This window comes from Hyalella azteca, unplaced genomic scaffold, assembly GCF_000764305.2.
Source record: "Hyalella azteca isolate HAZT.00-mixed unplaced genomic scaffold, Hazt_2.0.2 contig8720, whole genome shotgun sequence".
NCBI lineage: Eukaryota > Metazoa > Arthropoda > Malacostraca > Amphipoda > Hyalellidae > Hyalella > Hyalella azteca.
The window spans coordinates 25,841-51,511 of record NW_025938805.1 but is presented as its reverse complement, the minus strand read 5'-3'; the positions used below and the strand labels follow the sequence as shown (position 1 = coordinate 51,511).

The following is a 25,671-nucleotide window of genomic DNA, read 5'->3' as shown; positions in this document are numbered from 1 at the left end:
TATAAAATAGACATTTCAGAAAAATGAGTTCTTCGATAATTTCATAATGTTTCGCGGTCCGCGTCGATGCAAAAACTCACTCGCTCCTCGTCTACGCTGTGGTGAGGTGCTTATCGACGGGCTGAATAATAAGTTGCTCTATCTACTAAAAGCTTACTCATCACTATCAATATCAAGAGAAAATTAGTTTTAAGGCTATGGACAGTACTAATGCTCTTCTGAAGGTAATAATACTATTAAATGCTTTATATTTGGTATACAGGTTTCCATGGCAACCAATGCTTTGACATATAAACACAAAGTGCTGCAACTAAAGCATGCGATTGATACACCAAGCATTGACTACTAGAATTAAATAGATGGAATGATCAAATCTGTTTTCTTATATTCTAACTAATTCGCTGTTGGTACTTTTTGAATAGTTAGGAATTATTTCTGAAAATAACCTCTACGAACATCAAAGTGCTAATATGCAATACAACTTGAGGCCCATGTCTAATAAATTACTAAACATAAATAAAAGTTTATAATTAATAGTTGAAGGAATCGGTTACAACCTGTTACGAGAAAGCCCAAAAAAAGTTAAAAACCAGTTAATGGAAGTTTTTCAATTTTTAGTTGAAACGTGCAGATAAAAAGCTAACAATAATTCGATTACACATGCAGAAGAAAAGTGCCAGATATCTGGTTTTAACCTACTGATGAAAGGCTTGAAATCTTTAAGCGTAATCTGCTATGAATATTTTATTTAGAGCCTTAAATAATTGCAGGGTCGTATCCACTATTATGGACGGGAAGGCTATTACCAAGCCATGCAAAATGCGAGCGTGGAGGGCATCAAGCGCCTGGGCAACGCTCCCGTCTATCGCTTCTACTCCGCCGTGTCACACCTGCTGCAGGGGCACACGCAGGAGGCTATACGGCAGTTGCAACCACTGCAGGTGAAAGTGTCAATAATATACTTATTAACGGAAAATATATTGCTAAAATTATGACAATATGTTATAATATTATAATAATGCTTTGGTTTATCTCTCAGTGGATTTGTAATGATTTGAAGAAGAATGGCGAGGAATATCTGCCTACGAAAAGTTCAAGCATTGATTAATGGAAACGGAAAAAAAGATGTGGAAACATCACATAAGCCGTTGATTTATCTAGGCACTGTCAGATTAAATGAATCATATTTTAAATTTTTTTTCTAATATTGTTAATTAAAATTTGGAGATAAAAAGGAAAAATAAATCGATAATGTGACGATCCTCAGAGCGAAGACAGCGTGGTGAACCTGGGAGCAATCACGGCGCTGCTTTACGCGCATAAAAAGTGTCAGAACATCGACAAGGAGGCGGTAGCTCAGCTAGACGCTGCCTTGAAAGAGGAAAGAAAAAAGGCTTCTGACGAGGTGAATTATTATTCAAAATTATTTATTTTCACTCAAAGTCATTTTAGCCATGAATCTTAACCCACAAACTACTCTATGGCTTAAAAACTGGGCACACAAAGAAATTGCTCTTGATTTCACAGAACCATTCTAGCAGAGAGGAAATGAATAAAAAGGATTTCCAAACGAAAAGTAGAAATAACAGCAAAGATGTATACACTTTTTAGAAAATCAATGTTGCAAATATCTCGTTTCAAGCGAAGATGAAGAAAAGTTGGTATCACAATATATTTATTAGTGAGATCATTATTATTTATTTTGACCTCTCCATGCTTCGAATCTGTGCAAGTAGGAAGAGAATTAATTTATTATTATAGTATGATTAATTTTGCAGGCTCTTTACTACGCAGGACTCTTCCTCTTCTTCGCAGGGCGTAATGACAAAGCCCGGGAGTACATTGACAGGTGCAACGTCTATGCTTAAGCTCGGGTGAATAACTTGATAAATATTAAAGGCAGATGGTCAGCGCAACATAACAACTGTATGCGCAGTCTCGAATTAGAGCTATTAAAATCCAGAAAAGCAAATGAAAATTATTAGTTTCAGTTCCAAAATAACATTTGATGTCCGTGAAAATTTGATGTTTAACGAAGTTGTATAAAATTATTTGTGACTTTCATTTCATTAAACTCAAGTTCATCTCTCAGTCCATTTACTACTATTTAAAGATTATAATGCGGACAAAATTATTTCATTTAAGCTGATTACTTAGATTAAAGCATTCAACAAACTGACGAATTTACAAATAAAAGTAGTCAATGTTGGACTTATTTCATGTTTTATGATTCACAGGCTGCTGAAGCTCAACTCTGCTTCCCTGGAAGGTCTCGCTCTTAAAGGGTGGATCGAGATACAGGCTGGCAAAGACACGAAGACAAGAAACATCCAACAGTTCTTTCAGCGAGTGCTAGAGAGGTCAGGAACTATAATGAATGAAATTCGCAGTAATGATCGGAAAGATTGGCACCATGAGAGAGAAAAATTAATTATTACGAAATGCAATAATTGTCTCAATAATACTTTTTGGTCGTTTTTTAAACTCAATCAGAAAAAAATGGTTTAGGAGAAGTTGAATAGTCTCGTAGTATTTCGTGAAGTAATTATGGAACGATCATAGTAAGTGTAGGTAAATTACGTAGTAAAGAGACGAAAAAACGAGAAATTACTGATGTAAAATATTTTGCCTCAATGGGATGAAAATATATGTAAGATTATATTGATATCGATCTTTTTTGTCATCTGAACACGAACTAATTAAGCTTAAACGATGTTATTTAAATTTGACCGCATTACATTTCCGCACCATTATACTTATATAATTTCAACATTAAATTACAGTGCCTGAACATTGTAATTTTATTTCATTGAAATTATATTTTTATCATTCTAACAGTAAATTAAAATGCCTGGACAATGTTAGTTTTATTTTGATTAGGTAATATTTTCATTATCTCACCCGTACTTTCCTAAACATAAATAATGTAACTTTTATTTTCGTGACCCGAGAGCAGCCAGCCGCAGCACCTGGACGCACTGTTCGGTCGTGCCAAATACTTCGAGTCAGTTGACCAGTACGCCGAGGCCACCGAGGTGCTCAACTACATTATCGTCACCATCCCAAACTTCATTCCCGGACTCGTCGAGAAAATTAAAGTCTTGCTCGCTGGGCAAGATTGGGACCAAACGCTGGATGCTGCAAAACGGTAATGGAACTTATTTACAATATATGGTTATAGATAAACGAGAATGAAAATAATTCATGGGAAAGACGAGCTTATCGAGTTATTTGACCATTTATATTTGAATTCCACTACATTGCTCTTCTGAATCGGTAAATTTGACGATAAAAAAGCTAAGATTTCAATGTAGTAGACACATAATGTGATGAAATTTTGCACACAGAGTGCTGACGGAGGATCCTCATAATTTGGAGGGGATGAAGTACCGCGTGCTGTACGGCATGTGTCGTGTGGGGGAGTCCTCGGACCCGGCGCAAGGGCTGAAAGAACTTTACAGCGAGATGGACAGGTGGGGAAATGTTTAATACATCCTGATGGGCAGGGTGGCCCAGTCGTTACAGTTCAGAGTACTAAGATTGGCGCAGAGAGGCGCGGGTTCGATCCCAGCTCTGTGCGCCAGTTTCTGGTCATAATCGGCAAGGAAGCCGGGCGGTCAAGCAAAGAAAATTTGAAGCAGTGAGTTGCGAGTGCAAGCCCGCAACAAGCTGTGGATGTTCTGCCAAGTTAATGATCGGCGACAGGCCTACAGCCAAATAAACGCTGAAAAAGCTATACTATATTATTATACTGCTCAGATAATTTGTACTCTGTATAGTGTATACTAAGAGAGATGAGTGAGACTTTGTCCAAATAGCAATTCACTTTTCCCCCCGTGTGTGGTTCATCTTGACCCACTTTGGTCAGGTTGAAGGGTGTATCAGCGCAACGTGCGCTCATTGCTCATGTTGTGTGTATGAGTCACTATTTTGATAATATGACTCATTCTATTTTTCTGATAGCCGATCTCAGAAATACCATACCTTGAAGCGAGCATGCGGACTATAATGGAACAAGTTAATAAAAATAAAAGCAGAATTTGGAATTCAGATCTTACATTAATATTAGCATAGAAACATTCAATATGCATCAATAACTGAACTACGACCACAAATAACTGTGTTCAAAATCAAGTCCTTACTTCATCTGAAGAATAATAACGAAAACGAAACAATAACGAAATAACGAAAATAATAACATAACGAAAAAAACATAGCTCAAACATCTCTTGCCAAAGAAATCGTTAAATAATAATTGATATTTATTTAGAACCTAAACATTATTTGTTGGCAATAAAAGCCCTTTTTCTCCAGGAGCGAAACAAACAACGCAGCGCTTTTCATCACAATGGCTCAACTCTTCTCTAGACTGGTGAGGCCGATTACCATATGCTTACAAAAATTCATAATGTACAATTGTACATTGAATAAGTATATTATATGTCGTGGCTTATGCAAGCCCTGTACCCAGCCATCTGTGTTATTATTAATCGCTGTTAGTGGTTTCTAAAATCTTTTGTAGTCGACTGAAGGTCTTCTACTATTGCTCCGATATTTCTAATGGTGGTGCGGAGTCCAACTAACTTCATCGGGATATATGATTCTGTTATACGCATATTGAATGTAATCAGGCTTTTTTAGTCTAATTTATGGTTAAATCTTCTTACTTTATATACCTGGGCATTTTTCATTAGCAGCAATCAACTGATAATCAAACGCGACAGAATCGTTCGATGTCGCTGCAGATGTCCTTACGATCGGATGGCGCACATAATCTTATTTAATTGCAATTATGAATGAAGTGAATTCATTTGTATTGTACCCTATAAATAACTAGTGAAGATGAAAGTTGAAATTTAAATTATATGGATGTGGTGACACTTGTAAGTTGTACTTACAGTGCGGTAGGTCGCCAGCCGTGCTGGAGGAGACCTACATGATGGCCAGCCGAGCAGCCAAAGTTGACACCAGCAACGCTGAGTACCTCACCGAGGTTGGCTACCAGTGCCTTCTGCTCTCTAAGGTTAAAGAAGCAACCAAGTTCTATCGCAACGCCACGAAGCTCGACGAATCCTCTGTTGCTGCGCTCACGGGTGAGTTTTATGTACTAAATGGAACAACAAATTCGTACGTAAATTATAATATACACGAATGAATTATTTATTACCATATGTATGAGCCTTGACATGTCTTAGTGGAATTTTCATGCAACGAAACTCTGTGAATGCTTTGGAATATGCTGGAGCATAGAAATTTTGTCCATAAACAAAGGCATATGTCTCTCCATCACTAAAATTTGGCAAAGAAATGCATTCCAAACTATCATTGAATCAGAAACTTTGGTAATGTCATAATCTGATATTGATCGATTCTTCAGGTATAATTACTTGCCAATTATTGGACGGGCAAGTCGACATGGCAGAACAGCAGCTCGACTTTTTGAAAGAGGTGCGTTGAAAACTGTAGTGACGGATAGTTTTATAATCGTCAACCGAATATCAAATATCTTTGAAAGAAGATGAGGTGTTCTTCATGAGATGTTTTTCGATACCTCGTAGGATGCATAATTGCAAATATGCCTGCTCAAAATAATCGTGTTGTTTGCTTATCTTGAGATCCACACCACATAAGCTGAAATGCAATCAACATTACCATGCACGTTTTAATGGATTCAGGTCCAGCGATCGCTTGGAACATCCCCTGACATACTTTATTTGTCTGCGGTGCTCAATCGTCTCAAGAAAGGACCAGCGGAAAAGAGTATTGGTTAGTGGTCCCAGATAGTTGTAAAACACCTAGCAAGATTTTTCATCGTCATATCGACTTTATATTTTGTTAGAATTAGTACGGCTATCAACTCATTTCCTCGATATTGACAATTTTAATTGTGATAAATGAAATAAAGCTGAAGCTTGAATGGATCTGATACATGAGCGGGATCTCTCTTAGGTCTTCTGAGCGAAGCAATCGAGAATCACTACAAACATCTGCGTGGCCAAGGCTTCGGAGCCACCTACTTGGCAGCCTTGAACCCAGATTTCCTCCTCATGATTGTACAGGAGAGCCTTCTGTACGCTCCTTCTCAGGTACTTTGCAAGCTGCGTACTACAGGTACTTTGCAAGCTACGTACTGCAGGTACTTTGCGAGCTAGTACTGCAGGTACTTTGCAAGCTAGGACTGCAGGTACTTTGCAAGCTACGTACTGCAGGTACTTCGCAAGCTACGTACTGCAGGTACTTTGCAAGCTACGTACTGCAGGTACTTTGCAAGGTACGTACTGCAGGTACTTTGCGAGCTAGTACTGCAGGTACTTTGCAAGCTACGTACTGCAGGTACTTTGCAAGCTGCGTCCTGCAGGTACTTTGCAAGCTACGTACTGCAGGTACTTTGCAGGCTAGTACTGCAGGTACTTTGCAAGCTAGTACTACAGGTACTTTGCAAGCTGCGTACTGCAGGTACTTTGCAGGCTACGAAAAGTAATTAGTTATGAATTGACCACCTGGTATTTGAATTTATTTTTTGAGAAACATGTCTGAGAAATTGGAGAGATTTTCTGTGCTAAATAACGATAGGAGTTCGATGGTTGCGAACTGTTCTTTATGGCGACATTTAAAGCATGGATTTTATTTAGTTTCAGATAATATGAATGTCATTTATTCACAGGATAGTTTTGCAGAGTCGAACCCAAACATTAGCGGAGGTTTGGATTCAAGCACTGGCGGTGAAAGCGACAGTTTCACGCTGGTCAAGCGGTGCTCGATGGTCCTCGAGAGCATCGGCCAGGCATGTCCAGCTTTGCTACCGGCATTACTCCTCACTGCCAGGATAAAAATGATCACCGGGGACTTGAGGGCGGCGAATGCCACGCTCTCACACATCATCGACAACGTCGGTGAGACCGGGAGAATGACACCTTTGTTTACCTGATAAGTCAAACTAAAATTGAAGCCAGAGCTGAAACTAAAATTGGAGCCAAAGTTGAAACTAAAATTGAAGCTGAAGTAGTTGTGGAATAAGCACAGAAAGAGCTCAATAAATGAATTACCAAAATACACGTCGAAATTGTATTAATTAGAATGATTTAACTGTGGAAATGATAATTTTTCAGCAATTATGGATTTTATATTTTCCGTCACGCGATGTAGAATTTACTTCATGAAGCTGTAACAGCTCAAAATTAGTAGGTAAATTGTGTAACCAAGCCAAAGTGACGCAAAGTGCCGATAGAATATAAATGTAACCAGTTAATCTGTTACTAGATAACAATATCAGCAAATAAATAATACATACCAATGCTCCCTAAACTTGAGTGAAAGAATAGATAAATATTAACAGCAAACTTGAAATAATGAATTACAATAAATTTTTGATGCATTAGGAAGTACGAGTTCAGAGGCGAGGCTGCTGATGGCAGAAGTGCAGCTGCAGCAAGGCAACTACAAACAGGCGCAACAGTCGCTCGAGGTCGCCCTAAGCTTCAACTTCGAGGTATGTACCCGCAACACGCTATGTCCCAAACTTCCGATGGGAAATAAACGAATTTCCGACAATTTTTATTGTATAAAAGAAAATGGAAGGCTTTTTATAGGGATTTAAAGAAGCTTGAGCGAAAACTCTCGAGTTGTAGATTAAAACTCGCTAAAGCAATTAAAATGAGACATAAATTAAAAATCTGGTCGTAGGTAACACTGCAATTCGCTCGGACCATCTAGAGAACTAGATCATAATTCGTACTTGATGTTTGGAGATGAAATTCTCTAAATTAATTTAAGAATAAAGTTTGCGGAAGCAAATGAGAGGCACTAATCTAATTACAAATCGTGCGTGGCAGGTGCGAGAGCAGCCAACCTTCCACCTGGTGAAGGCGCGGGTGCTGAAGAAGCAGGGCGCCTACAGCGAGGCACTCAAGACACTCACTAACTGCCTGCAGCTCAACAAAACCAAGGCCGCTTCGGGCGGTGCGTGAAATCATATTCCAAATCAGTCAATACAATTCAGCAATTCTTACTGATTTACATATGTAAATTATTCCGTGGTTAGACCAATTGGTTCTAATATTAAAGACTATATCAGAATAATTTCGTTAAATTTAAATATATTACTCCTATAACGGAATAAATAACTAGACTCCATGCTGGAGAACTCAGATGATTATAGGAACAATGTCCATTTTTAAATGATGACGCGTTCAGCATATTTAAAGTTAGTAACTCCCTGAAGACGTCCAATCATTCAAAGGCCACAAACCAGCGTGTGCAAATTGATGCATAAGGTATTGTTAATCCCATATGTCGGTACAAGTTTGGAGAATAAGTGGTGGTTGTCTTTACGATTAAAGTGGTAAACACTAAGTACCCTTCTGTAGATTGTATTCACGACAAACCATATTGGCTAATTTTTAAATTCGTTTTCAAATAGTACTCATTTGAATCCGGTAGTTTGGCTACCAGGCCAATATTTCTATGCACGAGGATGAGAAATAAAAAGTTGGTTGCCGCTGACCAGGCTCGTCGTCCAACATGATGTTGGCGTCAGGGGGCGGGTCACGCGAGTTGACCATCACAGAGAAGACCTCTGTGTTCCTGGAGAAGGTTGACTGCCACCTGCTGGCGAAACAGCCTGAGTTGGCAGCCCAGGTCATGGAGGAGGCTCGAGTCGCTCTCAAAGTGAGTCATCATGCAGCTTATTTTTCTCCTATAGAGTCATTCATATGCATTAATTCTCTTGAAACTTAATTAAACAATTTAATTTTTTACACGAGGAGACGCATTCCGATTCAAGTTATTTTTAAATAAACTGCTTTGCATCCATAAATAAACTACTATTTAATTGTATCAAAATTTCTTTGTTTGATACCTACTGGTCAATGACTGAAGTGAGTGAGTGAGAGGTCTTTTAATCATCCCAAATCTCTAATAATTATATATATTAGTTGCTTTCTAATATTTGTCTCTGCTTCCTTGTATACTACCTACTTGTAATTTTTGGGTACACTTTATAATCCAGTTTTAAAATTGTAGTTCATAATTTTATTATCTAAAACTTATAATTGAACTCAGGACTAAATGTAGATGAGGTGTTTCGATGAAGCGTCGGAACTGTGTCAGTTAAACATAGGGTCTACAAAGTATTTCATGATGCGTAAATGTACGGAGTAAATTAAATATTCGTTTTGTTGTCCGCGGACTTTGTCAAGTTTAAAATTGCGCCTGGATGATCTGCGCTGTTCGAGTCGGAGGTTCTTGGATTGCTTGCTGAGTTCTTCATGGCGCTGTTCGAGTTGGAGGTTCTTGGATTGCTTGCTGAGTTCTTCATGTTTTTTAAAACAATCATATTGAGTAAATTGTAACGAACTTCATAAATTCATACATCTAAAGCCAATAGGTCACAAAATGCACAGACTTGATCTTTGCTTTCAATACATAATCAGGCAGTATATACTTTTCTAGATCACAAAATAAAGAACAAAAGTAGATGGTTTATAATAATTTCATGTATGGGTCGAAGACATGGTAGGATAGTGAAATTAATCAGCACATTGATTTTATATCAGCATTCAAACTTGATATTATTTTACTGGTTATAAAATCAATGAACGAAATATTCAGCTAAAATCTTTTGATTAAGTTTCTTAGGCAGGTGATAGGTAATAGTCATTCATTCACATTCTTGAATTATTTACGCAATAATTCATGATTTGTTAACGTACTTTCCGATGAACGGCGAGGCGTCGCACAAACATTATCATTCGAATTATCTACATGCTGCCGTTTGGCGCAAGGATTGATCCAGAGCGAAATAATGAGCTTACGCACATGTTAATGCATATGTAATAAGTTTATGCACATGTCAATGCACATGTAATAAGCTTATGCACATGTCAATGCACATGTAATGAGTTTACGCACATGTCAATGCACGTGTAATGAGTTTATGCACGTGTTAATGCACATGTAATGAGTTAATAATGCCCATGTCAGGGCTCAGGAGAAGAAGTGCGTCTGAACGTGGCGTCAGCAGACCTGGCCCTGAACAGAGGAGATCCCCAGCAAGCACTTGCGACGCTTCGTGCCGTCGCTACCGACAACCAATACTACCTGCAGGCTCGCCATAAGATGGCTAATATCTACCTCAACCATCTGCACGACAAGCGCATGTTTGCTGCATGCTACAAGTGTGTTAATGTCATGTTTTATAATGATATTTAACACTTAATGCTCATGTTTTATAATGATATTTATCTCTTAATGGTCATGTTTTATAATGATATTTATCTCTTAATGGTCATGTTTTATGATGATATTTATCTCTTAATGGTCATGTTTTATGATGATATTTATCTCTTAATGGTCATGTTTTATAATGATATTTATCTTTTAATGGTCATCTTTATAATGATATTTATCTTTTAATGGTCATGTTTATAATGATATTTATCTCTTAATGGTCATGTTTTATAATGATATTTACCTCTTCCTCTTACAATTATTCGACATTTTAGTTTTGCGTAATTATAAACACAGTATGTAGATGCAAATTTAAACACTCGAAATATACAACATTCTGATTTACGTTACAACAGGGAAATGGTTGAGAAGTCACCGAGCACGCAAAGCTTTTTGGTGCTGGGCGATGCCTATATGTCCATCCAAGAGCCAGAGCGCGCCATAGAGGTGAGCTCAATGTGCCTTCGTCTTACTTTAGTGATCAAAATTTCTGCTGAAGTAGTTTCAGAATAAAAATTCTACTCGAAACACTAGAATTTCAGACATAATTCTCGGAAATATCTATACAGAAGTGGTAACTGAAATTACTTTCCACAGAAAAATTTGGCTTTGAGTTGAGCATGTATAACTCAAAAAAATATTAAATATAAGCCAATAGTTTTTTGAATGCAATTTAATATAGCACAAAACAAGCAGTTAAAATATAATATACAATATAATAATGATGTATTTACGATGTGATCATTACTAAAATCAGCCATGAGGAATACCCGAAATAATTTCGAAATGACCATCAAATCAAGAATTTTCACTGAGAATAGTAATTGAGCACATCGGATCAACAAAAATAGCACTTCATTTTTAGCGCATTTTCTCATTTATGGAAAAAAGGCCCTATTGTGCTCGCCACGCCCGTCCGTCCGTGATTTAACGTTTTCGTCGACGAGAAAATGTGCTCTATGTCACTCACTGCAGTGAGTACTGAGTTATATTTTTTTGTTAGTCGATTGGATAGGTGAGATTTAATATTGGATGAAGATTTTTTGGTAGTCGACTAGATAGTTAAGCTTTAATAGTGAATGAAGATGCGTGATCAAATTCCGCGGCGTGAACTGATTTTTTTCAATATTTCCAGATATGACATGGCGGAGCTGTTGCTGCGCATGGGTCAGAACGACAAGGCAGAGAAAGCCATCATGCAAGCGCTGGAACATGAAGGCAACAGCAATGAGATCTCCTCCATGGTCATGCAAGCCAAGCTCTTCAATCTGCTCGCCAGAGTGAGAATGAAAATATTATAATGACAATCCATTAGGAAGACAAACTCGTATGAAAGATTAGGAGAGACAAAGTACTGGACGATGGGATAATTTTTACCATTTAGCTGGTGAAACAGTTCTTTGGTTATTTTGTTTCGATATAATGTCCGTTATAGTTATTTCAAGCATCGTATAAAAGGTTTAGAGACAGTTTTCGCGCTGCGGGTAAATTTTTATTATTGAGCTCGTGAAACTGTTCTTTGGTTATTTTGTATCGATATAGTGGCGTTATAGTTATTTCAAGCAACAAATGTTTTGTATGTAAACAAAAATATAAACTTCCTAAGGTGTACGAGAAGTGGGAGGGCAAGTACGAACAAGCGCAGTCCACCCTGAGGCAAGCCAAAGATGTACAGGTGAAGGTGCTCAAGAGAGCCCAGGTGGAGCTCCCTATTGCACAGCAACATCCTGCTGTGCAAATCTATAATTCACATCTATATTGCACAGCAACATCCTGCTGTGAAAATCTATAATTCACATCTATATTGCACAGCAATATCCTGTTGTGTAAATCTATAATTCTCTTCCATATTGCACAGCAATATCCTGCTCTGCAAATCTATAATTCACTTCCATATTGCACAGCAATTTCCTGCTGTGCAAATCTATAATTCACTTCCATATTGCACAGCAATATCCTGCTGTGCAAATCTATAATTCACTTCCATATTGCACAGCAATATCCTGCTGTGCAAATCTATAATTCACTTCCATATAGCACAGCAATTTCCTGCTGTGCAAATTCCATTCACGTTTATAACTCCATTTCAAACCCGAATAACCCTCAACTGAAAGTTTACTCTGCAAATATTGCCCACTTTGCCAATGTTTCGGTTTTATTTTTTCTGTACTTTCCAAGTTTATCGTCAAATATTTTTCTTCTGGAGCACCACCATTATTTTTGAATGAGGTAACTGTCTTCAGTTACCTCATTCAAACCTCATAGTTACCCTGAAATACTACTGGAGCACAAATACCTTCCGTCACATAGGATAGCGCACTCATTCTGATAATACCCAAAGAATCCAATATTGACCATACGCAACATTTCTTTTATGTCGTAACATAAGAAAACAGACAAATTTTTTTTATGCTGGCAGCATGTGCTGCAAGATGGCTGAGCAGCACGCCAACCAGAGGAACTACGATGAGGCGATCCAGCTCTACAAGGACGCTCTTGACATCACACCCGACGATCCCGTCACTAGACTTGCCCTAGCCAAGCTCTACCTGCACGTTTGTAACTTATTAACTAAATACAAGCAGGACATGTATGTATTATTATTATTGTTAAGTATTATTGGGTTTATTGCAGATACGAGATGACAGGCTTCAAGTAATCAGCTGCCAGAAAAATTGCAGCTGTTGTGACTTTTCATGTTATTTCGATATATGAGCTCAATTGGAAATTGTGGTCAATTTAATTCTCTGCACAAACACAGTAACGGGCGAGTTAAATTTAACATGAATGAGTTTTCCCGTGAGAGTCAACTGCGGATCAAGGAGCAACACTTTCTTAAAGTTAATAATTTTTCTTGAGATTACGCTTGAATCACCATTTATATAGTCAAGGAAATAATATGCGTTTGTTCAGATCAACAACATGGAGATGTGTCAGAAGACGTGTCAGGAGCTGCTACGTGTTGATGAAGACAACGACGGAGCAACAGTGATGATGGCGGACTTGTCGTACCGCCGCAACCAGTACGACAACGCTATGTTCCACTTCCAAAAACTCCTAGGTTGGTTCTATCATGGAATATTATTAATCACGCCCTGGCATTTTAAGGTGAAACATTTTTATTGTCTAATACGCAGATTAAGACGTGATGTGTTTTTGCATTCTAATTTGAATTAATTTCTAACGAAGTATATAACTAAACGAACATATTGTTTTAGAGAACGCTTCAGGAAAATTTGCTGGGCGATGGCAAACAAAACTTACATTTCATTGCAATTTTCGACGTCTTGTAAAGCAAGGAAACAACATCAACGATCAATCATAATTATTCAGATCATTTTGCTCGGTGTAATGCAGCAGAAAGATATCGCACGTAAATTCCAGACCGCCGTCCTACGCATTACTCGGCCCTATCACGCCTCATTGAGGTGCTGCGCAGAACAGGCAGGCTGGAGGAGGCAGAACCTTACATGACGCAAGCGCAACAAGCCACGCATCGGCCCACGCCCGGCATGTTCTTCTGCCAAGGACTGCTTGACTGGTCAGATTTAATTTCATGAGTCTCATTGGAAGACAACGATACAATCGAATGTTAACAATCGAATACCGTGAGCGATCTAAGATAAGATAAAATATAAGTAAAAGTTAGCGTTTACCAAGTTTCATAAACTTAAAATTGTTCGATTTTAGATGAATCAGCATATCATTCGATTCAGGTTAGGTTTGTAATGGAAAAATTGGATTTAAAAGGTACACGGGTAACCCAAACTCAGCCTTGAAGCAGTTTAACCAAGCTAGGAAGGATCCCGAGTGGGGACAGCGCGCCATCTACAACATGATCGAGATTTGCCTGAATCCTGACAACGACACCTTGGGCGGTGAAACCTTCCAGTCGATGGACGAAGAGCTGCACCGCGACAGCTCCAGCAAAGACACGCAAGACATGGCCATCAGGACAGCAAATAAATTGCTCAAGGGGAGAACTTTTTTGAGAAGGCTCAAGCCTTTCCAGATTTTTTGTTATTTTGACAGGGGAGGGAAATCATATTGAATTTTCGGTTGAAATTATGATGCATACAAAAACCATTTACTCAAGTTTGAGGAAATAGAAGATAGTTTTAAACTTTATAACTCTCTCCTAAATGATAACCGAACAGTGTCATCATTCATCAAACAAGTTATAGTCCAGTCACTCTAACTTAACAATGAGAAATTAACCCAAATGGTTGAGGATATTGTGATCGAAGTTGCTAACTCATTGTAAATTGCCGAACTATCGGTAATTAAATTGAATTTTACGACTAACTTAACTTATTACAGGAGCTGAAACCGACCGTGGGTGACCAACAAATAAGCTATCAAGTGCTCAGCGGCCGCGTACTGCTCGCTACGAAGCAGAAGGGCAACGCTGAATCTGCACTACAGCTTTTCATGCAAATCGCTGGCATCGACACATACAAGGATCATGTGGGAGCAATATTTGGCATGGCTGCTGCCTACATGTAGATTTTTTGTTATTTGGACACGATAGAGTAATCATTTTGAACATTCGGTTTAAACTATGAAACATACAAAAACCATTTCCTCAAGTTTGAAGTAAGAGGAGATAGTTTTCAACTTGATAACTCTCTCCTAAATGATAACCTCACAGTGTCATCATTCATCGAACAAGTTATAGTCCTGTTACTTTTAGTTAATAATGAGAAATGAACCCAAATGGTTGAGGAAATTGTGATCGAAGTTGCTTACTTATTGCGAATTGCAGAATTATCGGTAATTGAATTGAATTTTACGACTAGCTTAAATTATTACAGGAGCTGAAACCGACAGTGGGTGACCAACAAATAAGCTATCAAGTGCTCAGCGGCCGTGTACTGCTCGCTACGAAGCAGAAGGGTAACGCTGAGTCTGCACTACAACTTTTCATGCAAATCGCTGGCATCGACACATACAAGGATCATGTGGGAGCAATATTTGGCATGGCTGCTGCCTACATGATTCTCAAACAGGTACATTTGCCAATTAACTGTATTGATATATGTTACTATTACCAAAGAAATAATACCCAGTCGATGAGTTATGTATTATGAAACGAAGAAATGATATAAATTCTGTCACACGTAGAGATTAAGCGATAACAAATTTTAAGCAATGGTAAAAGGTGCGACATAGCTATTCATAAGCATAGGTTTTTTAGCCCAGTAGCTGTTATTTCTTAAAAAGTCATTTCATTCTCTGCATTATCGAAAGACCCCGCGGGCGCGCAACACTCTGAAGAGAGTCGCAAAGGAACCGTGGAACTTCGAAGACGCTGAGGACTTAGAGCGATGCTGGCTTCTGCTTGCTGACATTTATGTGCAGACTGGCAAATACGACATGGCAACCTTCCAGCTAAAGGTGGAGCTTCGTTCTACGTGAGAGCAATGATCACTTTAGATAAATTTGGATTTCAGGTGAAAACCTCAAAAACTGATGTTTTGATCGCACAAAGTTAAAGCCGAATCGCTGAAAAACTCAAAATATTGACCGATAATGCAGATCATGGTCAAAAATAATAATAATAGCGGTTTCAGCGTTTATTAGGCCGTAGGCCTGTTGACGATTCTTAACATCGCAGAATATTCACAGCTTGTTGGGGTTTCGAACGCGCAACTCACTGATTCAATTTTGCTTTGTCTAACCGCCCGGCCTCCTTGCCGATTCTGACCATAAACTGGCGCACAGAGCTCTTATCGAACCCGCGCCTTTCTGCGCCAATCGTGTTACTCTGAACTGACCCACTGGGAAAAAGGAGCCACTCTTTAATTAGTGAATAAATTCTGTAGAATATAAGACTGGTACGTTCACACTTATTCTTGTGTTCAGCGTGTGCTGGAGCACAACCAATCGTGCATGAAGGCTTACGAGTACATGGGCTTCATCATGGAGAAGGAGCAAAGCTACAGGGATGCCGCGTTTCATTATGAACACGCCTGGAAATTCAGTGGCAATACAAACCCAATGATTGGTGAGTTATTCAACGACAATATTGCCTAAATCTCAGATAGTATGGTTATTCCAGTTTTAAATTTCATTCAGTGGCATACAGAAAACTCTTTCAGATATTATGTTAGGATAAATTTCATCTAAAAATGGACCTATAGACGCATATCTGTATTCATGAATATTTGTTGGTCGATCTGTAATCATTTGTGACCATGTTCTATCAAGATGACAATAAAATCATTAACTTACCATGATCTATGTCAAGCAAAGGAACCTCATTTAATTAAATTATGAACAGGTTACAAGCTCGCATTCAACTACATGAAGGCGAAACGATATGTGGACGCCATTGATGTTGCACACAGCGTTCTTGACAAGCACCCGGACTATCCGCGCATCAGGAAAGAAATCCTGGAGAAATGCAGGGCTAATATAAGAGCTTAACTAACTCTGAAGTCGATCTTTAAACGTTCAACTCAAATCAAGAGATAATCATCAAATGAGTTGAATTGTTGGGACCAGTACCTTATATTTAATTCAGAGCACAATTGTAAACATAACCAGCAATATTTTCAGTTCAAGCATTGGATTTGCGTGTATTCTATATAACGCAACCATAAGCCCTAAGTTATATACTATATTCCCTAAGTTATATACGTACTATATGCCCTAAGTATATTGTCCAAGTCATTGCAAGCGTCACACGATGCTATGTATTTTCTGAAAGCTGGCATCAGCAACTCTCAAGGGCTCTGGTTTCAACTAGTGTCGTAATGCAGCCGATTACACAGTATGGCAACATTTAATAGCACTGTCACTATAATCTCCAATTCACAAGCTTTCGTATACACGAAATTATGTTTTTTTATACCATTAATCCAGGAAATATCTCAAGAAGTGATAAAAGAAAAAGAATTTTAAAATCTTAAATTTGACATGGATTGAGGCGGTTGTATTTTTAAGATAATTTTTTGAGTGCGTACCTTAGAACTGAACATCACCAAATAACTTACACGAATTTGTGAAGATGCACGATTGAATAATATTCTATACTTGCAAAATAAAATGCAGTTCTATACAACGGCTTACATTCATTTCCTCCGGGTTTTCTCGAGGGAGGACTACAGGGTTAACACGAGGAAAACTCGTCAATTGATAGCGCAAAAAAAAATCTGTTAATCATGAAACATTAACATGAAAAATCGCTGAAAAGTAAGATAACTAACTAAAACGGGCATAAAAACAAAATCGAAACGTTGTGATGAATGGAAAATTAAAGACAGGAAAACCTTTCCTCAAGTTTCATCATTTTCATGCAAACCATACAAAAATCCTGAGTACATTACACAGGATGACAAGAGCAATGTAAATATAAAACTATATACTTTAGTATAAAAATTCAAACGGCCATCACTCTATACAGGATCGTTTACATCCGTACGAAGACCGTTAACCTAGTGGCGAAAAAAACAATGACAAATTTTCAGAATGTAGCCATGGCGAGATTACTCTTAATAACGATAATTTCACTAAAGAACAATGGCGACATGAATTGCTACCAGAATAGAAATTTCTTCGTTAATCCATTTTAAATAGAAAAAAAATTCACAGTCGATAAATTGATTTTAAATTATCTTATATAGATACAAGGTCCAAAGCTTGTTTTTAACTCAAAACTGTTGGAACTTCACTGCTGTAAATAAGATCGCACGTAATTCACCCAAATGACGGACGGGTGCAGTTAAAAAAGTATGCAGCTGCTACTAATAAAACGTAATGAATAATGCAGCTACTAATTATAATGAATGATGCAGTTCGTAATAGTAATGATTTAGCTGGTAGTTAAAATTAACGGTGCAGTTGGTACAATGGTACATGGTAATCAAAATGAAAGATTCAGTTTAACCTTGTAATGAACGGTGCAGTTTAACCTTAAAATGAACGATGCAGTTTAAACTTATAATGAACGGTGCACTTAAACTTAATAATGAACGGCGTAGTTCAACTTTATAATAAACGATGTAGTTTAAACTTATAATGAACGGTGCAGTTTAATCTTATAATGAACGAAGCAGTGTCAGATGACAGACAATAAATGTTGCATTGTTCAGGTATGTAATAAGAAATCTTGTAGTAGCTACGTAATAGACTAATAAAAGTACCTAACAAAAACAAAAATTTGATCAAATTATAAGGTCTAAACGATATAAATTCAGGCACATAACGTAATTCAACACAGATGAGATCTACTGCCTTCTGTCTTCCTAAAAAATTATTGTAGGTTCATTTAAATAACGAGTTTCTCTAGCCTCTTGCAATCAGATCTGAACATAACTAGAAATTACGCGAATGTATAATGAATGTAGAACGTTTATTTAAGATCGTTCAGTCAAGCTTTGCTCAAGTTTTTTTTTATCATTTTGTGGGGAATTTGTATCAGAGATATTTTTCTTTGATTTCCCCAAAGAAGGGTCCAGATTTTCTTTTTCATCACTACGGCTTGCGCAACGAAGAGGTTCCTGGCCAAGAATGATGCTCTGGTGCAGGTTGAAATTGCGAGTGACGGTGACCAAGTCAGGGTCAGCATTGATTACGAGTACGGGAGCTGGAGGCTGGCACGGCACGCCATGGATCAGCCAGCGTTCATAGTAGTGGTGGAGCTGTGGGAATGTAGACGTTATACTCAAATATTATAGGTAATTCTTTTTAGTTATGCTTAAATAAATAATAAATATCTTATAAATATGATTACTTACATACAAAATTTACTGCAATGTTGAAATCATTTCATAATTATAATATAACTTGGAAGACAACCCTTACCTTCTGCAGGTAAGCAAGTGGAACACCAGCCTCTTCAGAACGGCCCCGTTTTTGCATCCTCTGATGAACCACTTCAGGAGTTGACTGAAGATATACTGGAAAATTAAACTTGGTTGAAAAGAATTACAGAAACGTGTTGAAATTATTGATGATAGACATTCAGCCAACAGTAGATAATAATAATAATAATATTATAAAGAGATAGAACAGCTCACCGCAATTTGGTAACTACACAAGATATCGATATATAAAACAATCAAAAACTGCAGATTTGCAATATTTATCTGAAAGTAATGAATAGGTGATATATAGGTAGTTGCTTGTACTCACCAATAAGGTCAATGCCAAGATCCAAGTTCTCCTTCAGGAAGTCGAAATACTCACAGAGAACATCATATTCACTTGAATGAAGATCTCCTGAATCGTGTCCACTCTCAACAAAGCAATATCTGTAAATAATAATGGAGACTTAAATATCATTAGTATAGGTAGGTTGGCATAATTTGTTCCTTTAAGCAGATTCCAGTAAAGACCAGAGAATTTGTACTATTGACAATTTCCTTATTCGTTTTTTTTAGCATAATGAACAATATTTTTCATTTGCACTGGCAAATTGAAAATCATGGTAACAATGGATACCGTTATTTCTTAAAAACGTTTCCAAAGTATCAATCATACATTATCACGTTACAAGATGCATTGAGTGATGAAATTTGGATCGACATAAGTACGAAATCCTATAAATACGATACTACTAAAAATCGGAATCTGATTATAAATAATTATAAATCACAAAAAATGAAGATGATCAAGAATTGAGGCACTAAAAATTAATCCGTTAACAGTCTTAGGGTTTTGACAAATCCAGCCGTCAATCACGGTTGATGGCTGGAGTCCCATCCTTAATGATGAGGGCCTCAGCTATCGCGAGTCGGTTGGTGTCGGGGCATCGCATGACGACGCTGGTGCACTCCTCCAGCACCACGCGAGTGATGGTCTCTTTGTGAGCTTCAATTAGGTGGTTTCTTTGTTCACCAGACTGAAGGTGGCACGTGAGACGTCGGGTTAAAATCGTAGTTGTGAGCCCAATTTGGTCCACCACACTGGTATCTTGTAAAACTCCCGTTTTTTGCAAGTGTTAATGTTCATTACGAGATTCTGTATTTTCTGGTTTTATAGTAGATCAGTAGTTTGATTATATTATTAGTTACGCTTACAATGTTGTTGTGATAGATGGATTGAAGGATCTATTTATTTGATTTATAACCGCTGGTCATTTGATTCTTGTAGTATTTTCGTTTGTCCCCGGTTCGTTCTTGAGTCTGTTTTGGTTCAATCAAAGTTTTGAGATTTCTGCGTCAATGATTCTACTGGCAAACTCATTATTGACTAAGATTATTTTGAAATTTCTCAGCTCCGTATACAAGTTATTTTCAGATGATCAGGTTTTGAGAGCTTGTTGGATGAGAGCAGGTATTGCGCTTCCATTCGGCATTTGTTGGCGGCGTTCAGGACTCTCCCGAAAATATGTTATGGTATACTTTTGTAATGAACCAATTAATTATTTTTAGCTTTGATGAATATATCTAAAAAGGCAAAGTGCGATTTGGTCTAAGTTTATGAGTAAACTTTGAGTTAAAATTCATTTCAAAGGCCATACAGAGATTCCTCCTCAGTTGTTCTTCATCTCGAGCGACAACAAAGATATCATCGACATACCTGCAGTACAATTCGCGCTCGATCTGTTTATCTGGAAGTATGCAATATTCAATTTTGCAAATATAGTACTCAGCAAATGTAGGACCATGGGGACTGCCCAATGACTGCCCATGGCTATACCATTGGTTTGCCAGTAAATTTTGTTGTTTGGAGTCCGAAAAGGTGATTCAGAGGAGCAGAGTTAAAGGAGATGGAGGAGAATTTATTTTTCTTAGGTATTGGTGGAGCCGGCATACTTGAATGATAATATATGTGCTTGGCAATGATTTCTAATGTTTCTTCAGTTGGCATTTTGGTGAAGATTCTGGTGAAGTCAAGTGACGCAAGAAGGCCAGATGGACCTCCAAGGGGCGCGAGAAGGCCCAGATGGGGCGCGAAGGACCTCCAAGTCACTCCTGTCCAGTTGTCTCTAGATTTTACAGAAAATTACTTTGGAATACATGGCTTTATTATGGTATCCAGTTCTTTGGCTGTTTTGTAGATTGGAGACGTAACGTGAGAAATAATGGGTCTGAGCAGATCGTCTTCCTTGCGATTTTAAACGTTTACCTCAGGGTACATAACTGGGAGAGTAACTTCAGACAATAGGTGTGAGCTTTCTAAACCCTACAATGGAGTTGACCATACTTGTCCGTTTGTTAGCTTTCCTGTGCAGTTTTTCTGCTGGGTCTTATGTTATGCGGCAGAATTTAGAGTCATCGGGAAGAATGTTGCTGATCTTGATTGATATTCAGTTTCATTCAAATTAACAAACACATTACTTTTGTCAGCTGTACGTACCACATTACACCGTATTACAATTTGATTGTTACCACTTACCACCAAGAGTTTCAAAGTCTGGCCTAGAGCTCGTGTTTGAATTGAAGACATAGATCTTCCTTGTTGTTTCATTGCTTCAGCTCTTAGTTCTAATAAAGCATTTTTTCAGCAAAGAAAGAATTTTTTCAAGCAAGTGAAAAACGTGTGAAAACTAGCCAAAATGTTTGCTCTTTGCACAAAAAAATTTCTTATTAAGTAAAATAAAAAATTAAATCAGTACTCACTGCAGCAAGTGACAGAGAGCACCTTTTCTCACGTCCGTCCGTCACGGACGGACGTACATGATGAGCAAATTAGAGCCTTTTTTCCATAAATGAGAAAATGGGCTAAAAACATGACCAGTCAAATAATAAGCAGGTTATTAATTCTAAATATAAGTTGATGACTTAGATTTAAAGTATTGCCACAAAGTTGTGTGAAAATATATCACTACAGAAGGAGGAGCATGGAGGTAAAAATACCGATCAAGTACATGAATTACATTGAAACTAAATAGCTGAGTAATTTGTACAAAAAGAGTTAGCAATGGTGCAAAATACCAGCCTATTTTTCAATCAATAACAATGCAATTACCTGTTATTATGCAGTGATCTTTCTATGAGCTTGACTGAAGAATTGGCATCATTCTGTAAGTGAATGTGAAGTCGTGTGAGCTGAACATAAGATTGGAATAGGAAACTCCAACGCTTTGGGTCTTCATACAGCTTACCAAGCAAATTGTAGCCTCCAACATCAGTCCACTTGCCCAGTGGTTCCTGGAAATTCAATAAATGAGTTATTTTTCCAACAATTAACATGAGAAATGGTGGTCAAGCTACTCCTTTCAGTATAGTTGAACAGTGGGTATTACAGTATTTGATTATTAAGATAAAAAACATTAAAATTATAATTTAATTTCTTTGGCTTTAGATATAAGGATGAAATTTATTTATGACTCATATAGGTATTGATTTTTGACTTGGAAAATGTTGTTCATAGTAATAAAATAGAAAATGACTTAAATTTACATCTTTTTTTTGCTATAAGTGTACAATGCTTGCACCCATGTTTGTATCAAGTTTCCAGCAACCAAAGTAAGTAACTAGGGTTAAATGAACAGAAATATCATCAAACTAATATCCATGGTTCTTCTCAAAGCCTCAGCAACAATGACAAAGCAATTTATTTTTGCAAATTCATTTACAGATACAAGTTTGCAGCATTCCAAAAGCAACAGAATTAGATTCAATATCAACTGCTACATTATGATGGATTGTTATTGGAAATCAACTTACCTGGTAGGTAGCAACATTGGGCAGAGCAGCAAAATGCTTCAAAAATGTTGATTTCCCACTTCCAATATTGCCTTCAATGGACACGGTAAATGGCCGGGAAAATGAATTTTCCTTTGCTTCCTGCAATTAGAAACAAGTGAGTAAAGACTACTATTGGAAATGAAATTTTCAGGATGAAAGGACTGAAAATTACTGCTAGAAAATTATAATATGATAGAACAATTAAAGTCTAATTGGCAATAATTTATGTAATCATTGCAACCACATAATCACAAACAATGATATATCTGGGAAGTTGTCATCTACCATACATTTTCTTGCTATTAATATCAATGAAGGATACTGGTAATAACCATCAGAGGGACAAAATTAGCAAAAGAATGTTTTTATCAATATATATGAAAATTGGCTCACCTGGTCTAATGCTTGTATCTTTGTTGGATGGAATTCCAACCTCTTTCCATATCTAGGTTCAAAAACTTTTGGAGATGCATGAATTTTCTCAAAGTTCTCATGATTTCTTTTCTCATTAACATGAAGATCTTCATCCAAAGTTTGACCAAGCATAGAAGATGTGGACAATTCATGGTTATTTCCAGCTGTATTGTAGGTTGACATAATCATTGATTGACCTTTATGATTAGAAGACTTTAAAGCATCAGGAGCAACAGCAGGCTGTGATAAATTTTCTTTCTCATGCTTAGTTTCAGAAGTCATTTTTGCTGGAGTTAAGGTTTTGGAACAGAGATGACGTTGAATTGAATACAGAAATGCAGTTCTCTTCATCAGCAGGGAAGAAAACAGAGCCAATTAGTGACTAATAATATTTTAATTTTTGTAAGCCTGTACTACCTATATTTAAATGGTTACTTTTTACCTTGTTTCACAGAGGAGATAGTAGCTGGAGAATGTGATCAAATTGAATTAATAAGTACTTCAGATGAACTTTATTATAAATTTTATAACTTTAACTTGAAGATGCAAAGAGAAAATGACCCCAACACAGAAATCTTATGTAATTCAGTGGCTTACTCCAGGCATGGAATATATCTACTTGGTGAGCTCACTGAGCTGCAACAGGATTTTTCATGCCATGGTTTTATGGATTTGACAGCCGTGATTCCATTTCTTTGGGCTGCGAATTCCCTATCTTGGCCATCATCAGCCATGAGGAGCCATCTTATTTACAAAGTCCTGTGCATGTGTTTTCCCAAATATCTAATTTTACCCTAAAAACAGTCAAACAGCAACAATAAAATTTGTCTTTACTTTAGTGAGTAGTGACAACTGAACATGTGATAATGCAGTCTGACTGCACTGATGTGACTGCAACTAGGCTATCTTCAACAAAATGTTTTGGGTTGACTTGTTATCATTACGTTCTGCAAGAGATTTTAGTAGGAGCTTTGCATTACTGCAGATTGTGGAAGTTGAAAATTTTATAAAATGACATTTTGCAAAGTGCAAACCTCAATATTTCATACCTACTGCTACTAAAATTATATATTAGAGCTGTGATATTTCAGAAAAAGTAAGACTTTTCCCAACCTGGCTTACTCCATTTGATGCTATGACATAGGATAGGCATTGAATATATCTACCATTCAAGCCACATTAGATCTTGCCCAATGCCCACCATCTAGCATCTACCAGAACACTAAACAAAATTCCTGCTAGATATATTTAGGAAAATTAGGCATTTAGTAAATAAGACAAAAAGGCCCATGCTTCTGGTCAATTCTACCAGTAACCAGTTTTATAGCATTTGCCAAATATATTTCATATGAATAAGAAAATTGACACATTTTTGCCTGTAACTCTTAAGAAAATGGATTGAAAAGCTTACCATGTTACACCTTCCATTATTCTGGCCGAATCTGGCACGCAATAGTATGACGTCAGTCACGTCACTATTTCAAGTTTTCAACCATCTACGCATGCACCATGGTCAGGAAGGTGCAGCGTGTACGCCGGAGGTTCGTTTTCGGATGTACGCCAGTACGCCAGGAAAGAAAGTTGCCAATATGCTTGTAGATCTCGATTTGAAATTATGAATTTATGATCAAATTTAGATGTCAGCAATGTATAAAATACTATGCATGTAATTGATGGCCAAAATACTTATATAACTTTCTGAATGGGTAACTAATGTATTCATATCGTGTTTGTGACTGCGTTGTTGGCACGAGGCTTACATTAATGCACCCCGGTGTTGCACACTTGCGTAAAGTTGGAGTAAACATACCAGAAATCATTGACAGAATAAATAATTTAAAAAGTTTCAATATGAAAAAAATGGTAAAATTATTTTGTTTGCTACAAATCTTATGGTCCATTGTCGCGACGCCGGTAGATTTACCAGTTTTGTGACGTACCGTAGCTGCTTAATCACGGGTCCAAGGACAGCAGAGGGTTCAAAAGACGAATCTGATTTAATCATTTACTATCCTCTTGCCATGATTAAATCGTTTTTCTTGACGACTCATTAAGATGCGGTCGATGAAGCTCTACTAAAACAATGCAGTACGTACTCGACAACAGTACTCGACTAAATTGCTATACGATACCAGTAAAACGTGGTAAAGGGAACAGTGAAAATTCCATGGATGCCAAACATGCACATTATTTAGATTACCTAATTAAAAGCATGGAACTAATCGAAAATCAAAATTCCTTTTCAGCATTAGGCTTCTCTTTCTGTACTTATCTATTTTTATGATGTTTTTACTCGGCGCGTATTCAAATTTCTTATTCATGACAGTCAGATGTTACTGACAATTCTTTTCCAGCGCGCACGTAGCAATCTTTCAACGAAAATTCGGTG

The 25,671-nt window shown here is 37.4% G+C and overlaps 2 protein-coding genes across 5 annotated transcripts; one reads left to right on the top strand and one right to left on the bottom strand.

The window, feature by feature from the left end:
* The first annotated feature begins 95 nt into the window (after positions 1 to 95).
* LOC108664551 (tetratricopeptide repeat protein 21B) lies at positions 96 to 17,254 on the top strand. The gene is given in 28 exon segments (XM_047881727.1): positions 96 to 224; positions 771 to 941; positions 1,268 to 1,405; positions 1,779 to 1,849; positions 2,238 to 2,360; positions 2,957 to 3,148; positions 3,348 to 3,473; positions 4,315 to 4,372; positions 4,901 to 5,093; positions 5,378 to 5,448; positions 5,676 to 5,766; positions 5,950 to 6,086; positions 6,665 to 6,893; positions 7,380 to 7,489; positions 7,833 to 7,959; positions 8,507 to 8,667; positions 9,982 to 10,175; positions 10,584 to 10,786; positions 11,341 to 11,507; positions 11,834 to 11,959; positions 12,624 to 12,782; positions 13,141 to 13,288; positions 13,612 to 13,768; positions 13,978 to 14,201; positions 15,040 to 15,236; positions 15,478 to 15,624; positions 16,093 to 16,234; positions 16,511 to 17,254. Coding segments are annotated over 28 exon segments (4,035 nt in total). The 5' UTR covers positions 96 to 197; the 3' UTR covers positions 16,657 to 17,254.
* A 244-nt stretch (positions 17,255 to 17,498) lies between these two features.
* On the bottom strand, positions 17,499 to 25,434 carry LOC108664555 (deoxynucleoside kinase). Of its 4 annotated transcripts, none has more exons than XM_018151162.2 (7): positions 25,415 to 25,434; positions 23,262 to 23,748; positions 22,848 to 22,967; positions 22,147 to 22,328; positions 19,366 to 19,484; positions 19,036 to 19,130; positions 17,499 to 18,872 (listed from the first exon to the last, which is right to left on the bottom strand). In XM_018151162.2, the coding sequence occupies exons 2-7, from the start codon at positions 23,631 to 23,633 to the stop codon at positions 18,588 to 18,590; spliced, it is 1,173 nt and encodes a 390-aa protein (XP_018006651.1). In that variant the 5' UTR covers positions 23,634 to 23,748; positions 25,415 to 25,434; the 3' UTR covers positions 17,499 to 18,587. The 4 variants fall into 4 exon arrangements, with proteins under 4 accessions (XP_018006651.1, XP_018006656.1, XP_047737681.1 ...); XM_018151167.2 differs by having other exon boundaries at positions 23,262 to 23,627; positions 25,415 to 25,431; XM_047881725.1 differs by lacking the exon at positions 25,415 to 25,434 and adding an exon at positions 24,396 to 24,424 and having other exon boundaries at positions 23,262 to 23,627.
* Between the last annotated feature and the right edge of the window lie 237 nt (positions 25,435 to 25,671).